The sequence below is a fragment of the Elaeis guineensis genome, chromosome 8 (assembly GCF_000442705.2).
Source record: "Elaeis guineensis isolate ETL-2024a chromosome 8, EG11, whole genome shotgun sequence".
Taxonomy (NCBI): Eukaryota; Viridiplantae; Streptophyta; class Magnoliopsida; order Arecales; family Arecaceae; genus Elaeis; species Elaeis guineensis.
Window position 1 is genome coordinate 23,085,711 of NC_026000.2, and position 3,703 is coordinate 23,089,413.

General features: G+C 40.8%; 1 protein-coding gene and 1 pseudogene across 1 annotated transcript; one reads left to right on the forward strand and one right to left on the reverse strand.

The window, feature by feature from the left end:
* The first annotated feature begins 318 nt into the window (after positions 1–318).
* On the forward strand, positions 319–1,115 carry LOC140859621 (uncharacterized). Its single transcript, XM_073261511.1, has 3 exons — positions 319–434; positions 528–887; positions 988–1,115. The coding sequence occupies exons 1-3, from the start codon at positions 378–380 to the stop codon at positions 1,063–1,065; spliced, it is 495 nt and encodes a 164-aa protein (XP_073117612.1). The 5' UTR covers positions 319–377; the 3' UTR covers positions 1,066–1,115.
* Positions 1,116–1,845: 730 nt separating this feature from the next.
* Positions 1,846–3,280, reverse strand: LOC105037480 (uncharacterized; annotated as a pseudogene).
* Positions 3,281–3,703: the final 423 nt, after the last annotated feature.

The following is a 3,703-nucleotide window of genomic DNA, read 5'->3' on the forward strand; positions in this document are numbered from 1 at the left end:
TTTTTCCTAAATATTTTATAAAAATATTGATTTTTATTATATATTGTATATATAACAAGTTCTTTACTTTATTTTACAGACTTATTCTGCTATTGGTAGAGCTGCACGAGCAGCTCAGTCTGTTCCTCATACATCGGGGTCGAAGAGTTATGCACGACTCCGACAGGAGTTTGTATGTTCCTTAAACTTTCATAATTAACTTTTAATTTTTATGTTCAAATATTTATATAACTAATATCATTATGTATCGTGGACCATGTCTGTATCATGATACTCATATATTTTTTTAAATTATCATAACTGTTTGCTTAAAATTGAAATTATTTGTGTAGGAGGATGAGCATGGGAGGGAACCCGGACAAGTGGAGTTTTACCGGATGACTCATACTCATCAGGATGGTACTTTTGTTCGAGATGAGTCGAGAGATTTATATGTATGGCATTATTAATATTATATTTTTTGCAATGATTTAAATTTAATTTTGTTAGCTATTAATGTATAACTCTTGTTTTCAAAAAAAATACAGGAGAGGGCTACATCTCTCATTGCGGAGCGTGACGACGAGTCCGCAGCATCTACGCAGCAGAGCCGTATCGAGGCCGAGATATTCACAGAGTTGATGGGACCAGAGCGTTACGGCCGAGTGAGGGGTTATGGAGTAGGAGTCACCCCCACTCAGTTATCTGAGGTTAGTAGATATACGCAGCATGCTGCAGCAGATGCTCAGGATTCACGTGTTCGCAGACTCGAGGCGGAGATACAGGAGATTAGACAGAGTCGTGCCGCTGAGATGGAGGAGATGCGACAGAGCCGTGCCGAGATGCAGGCCATGAGGGGACAGATTGATCGCCTTACATCTTTATTAGAGATGTATGGTTCATCTCAGGTAAACACATAATATTAAATATATATTTTTGTATTAATTTAATGATTTATATATTTTATTTATAGATATGCAAATCATGCTTTTGATATATTTTTTGTAGGCTCCTGGCATATCAGGCACCCGTCGAGATAGCGGCACGTCACGTGGAGACAACGACGACCATCCGCCTGCAGATTGATGTTATTTTATTTTTGTTGTATTTTTATATTTATTTATATTACTCTTGATTATAATGGACGATTAGTACTTTATTTTTATTTATATAAAATATTATCTTTTGGTTTGATTAAATTTTCTATTTCAGCTTACTTTTGATGTGAATGATGGTGATTGTACAGGTGTGAATGTGAATGTGGTGATTGTACATGTTTATTGTATTGTACATGTTTATTGTACAGGTGTGATATAATTTCATACAGAAATATATTGTATTCTTTTTTTTTTTTAGATAATATATGTATTTTTTTTTTCCTCTTAAAACCTTTAAGCGTCGTTAAAATTATTTTAACGACGCTTATAAGCGTCGTTAAAGATAAAAAGCCGACGCTTCGAAAAGCATCTTGGTAGACTGTACTGTCACGTGGGGTCATTAACGATGCTTTAAAGCGTCGTTAAATTTGTCTTTTGCGATGCTTTAAAGCGTCGTAAAGATTTACATTAACGACGCTTATAAGAGTCGTTAAATTTGTCTTTTGCGACGCTTTAAAGCGTCGTAAAGATTTACATTAACGATGCTTATAAGCGTCGTTAAGACACATTTAACGATGCTTTAAAGCGTCGTTAATGTAAATATTTATGACGCTTTAAAGCGTCGTTAAAAAATAACGACGCTTTTAAAAAGTGTCGGCGCTATTCGTCCCCACTCTTACATAGTCGACGCTTTGCCGACGCTTTTTGAAGTATCGTAAAGCGAAATAGCGACGCTTTAAAGCGTCGTTAATGACCATTAATAGCGTCGTTAATGACCATTTTTTCTGTAGTGAATCAAATTCATTTGAGAGGTTGAGTTGACAATACTCAAGAACTTGTCCTTGAACTTCTGATCTCTTGGGAACAAACTGACATAAAAAATTTCTGTATTGACAAGAACATGGAGAAGAGTCTATTAAAATATGAAAGAGTCCGAATCCAACAAACATATCCACCTTCAACTCTACTCCATTTGTTTTACTGCTGTGATGTCCAATAACATTCCTAATATATCTCTCAAACATATTGTTTATACCAACAAACAAATAGAAACCGAAGGAAAAATAGTTCATGCCTAGTAAATGAAGAGCCTGATATTGGATGTATTATGAATTTTGATCATAAAAATAAAGAATGGCTAAGGAAAGCACTCATCGGGGTTTCATTCCGTCGATTAAGATATCTTCAATTTTCAACAAATGGATTACTAATAGAGAATTAAAATTTTAAAAAAAGAATTGAAACTAATAATTGACACCAGATCAAGTTCTCGACAGAAACATCGATCTCATGATCCCCGTCCTCATATCTTCACTCCTCTCCTCTTCCTCATCCTCCCCCTCTTCCTCCCTTATTTTTGCAATCTCTGCCTATGCCCTCTTTAAAATCTGCCTCTGATGCACCTCCAAATCCCTCTGGAACTCCTTCCTCATTCTCTCCAGCTCTGCCATCTACTGCCGCTTGCTGTTCTCCATCTTCTCATATATCTCCCCAAACTTTTGAATGGAATCAGCCAGCATTCTGAATGAAGAATCCGAGCTCTCACTGAAACTTTCTCCCTAGTCGGCGGAAGCCCATCAGATTGATCATCATCTTCCTCGTCTACAGCATCTTCTGACCCCATTTCCCCTGGGCAGTCCCTCATCTCATCGTTGCTATTCGAGCGGTCTAGATACACACTGGAGCTCGCAAAGACGTACTCCCCTGCATCAACCCCGCAGGGCAGTCTCGGAGGTTGCTGCTGTGGAGCCCTCACCATCGATGGGGATGGTGATGACATCAGTTCATCCATTTTCTTGAAATAAACCCATTTGCTAGCAAAAAAATTGAATCAAAATGCTCACTTTCATGGGTTGCATCAACTCGAACAGCCAATTATGCTTGGTAGAACTAAGAACAGACGGAAGCTTCATCTTTTTCCAATCCAAGCTGGCCAAATTTGTCGATATCGAGGATTCTCTCAATAGCTTCTCCACATCCTCATCAAGATCCCTCCTTTCATCCCCTGCAGCCACTATCTCCACCTCCTCATCCTTCCTCCTCCTTAAAACTTTCCTCTTCTCCAAACTCAATCTCCTCACCCTCCTCATCCTATTCCTCACCGCATTGCCCTCTTCCCCATCCCTCTCTTTCGTCCTTTTCCTTGACCGTCCATGGCAACACCTTCCACACTGATCGGTCTTCTCCACATCGAAAATCTCCATTGGGTTGAGCTTGTAGATATTCTCGAGCGCGGTGGCGATCTCATTGTAGTCCAAGTCCTGGGCGGCATCGCCGGAGGCGATGTCGCCAGAGGCGGCCTAAGCTCTCTTTGGTGGCTTCTGAGGCACAAAAGCCACATCCTCCGACCAATCGGCAGGGGAGCTTTTTGCAGGAATCTTGCCCGTCGGTGGTGTGGCCACCGGTCGGGGCACACGGGGGGCGAATTCGAACCCTAGGGCGAACCTGTCCAGCCTCCTCCACTTCTCACAGCTCTCCGACGAATCCTCATCATCGTCCCAGATCTGGCGATATCTCCTGCCGTCGTCTTGATCCTCCTTGTCATCGTCTTCGTCCACAGCTTCGTCTATGTCATTCTGCTCGTCTTCGTCATCCTCATTGACATAGCGACGGTCGATGGGCCGAGA

What these genes read in the sequence shown, in the direction of transcription:
- LOC140859621 (XM_073261511.1), top strand. Translation starts at nt 378, where the DNA reads ATGACTCATACTCATCAGGATGGTACTTTTGTTCGAGATGAGTCGAGA. An exon ending in ATGAGTCGAGAGATTTATAT is followed by an intron (nt 435 to 527) that starts GTATGGCATTAT and finishes AAAAAAATACAG; the next exon opens with GAGAGGGCTACATCTCTCAT. An exon ending in AGATGTATGGTTCATCTCAG is followed by an intron (nt 888 to 987) that starts GTAAACACATAA and finishes TATTTTTTGTAG; the next exon opens with GCTCCTGGCATATCAGGCAC.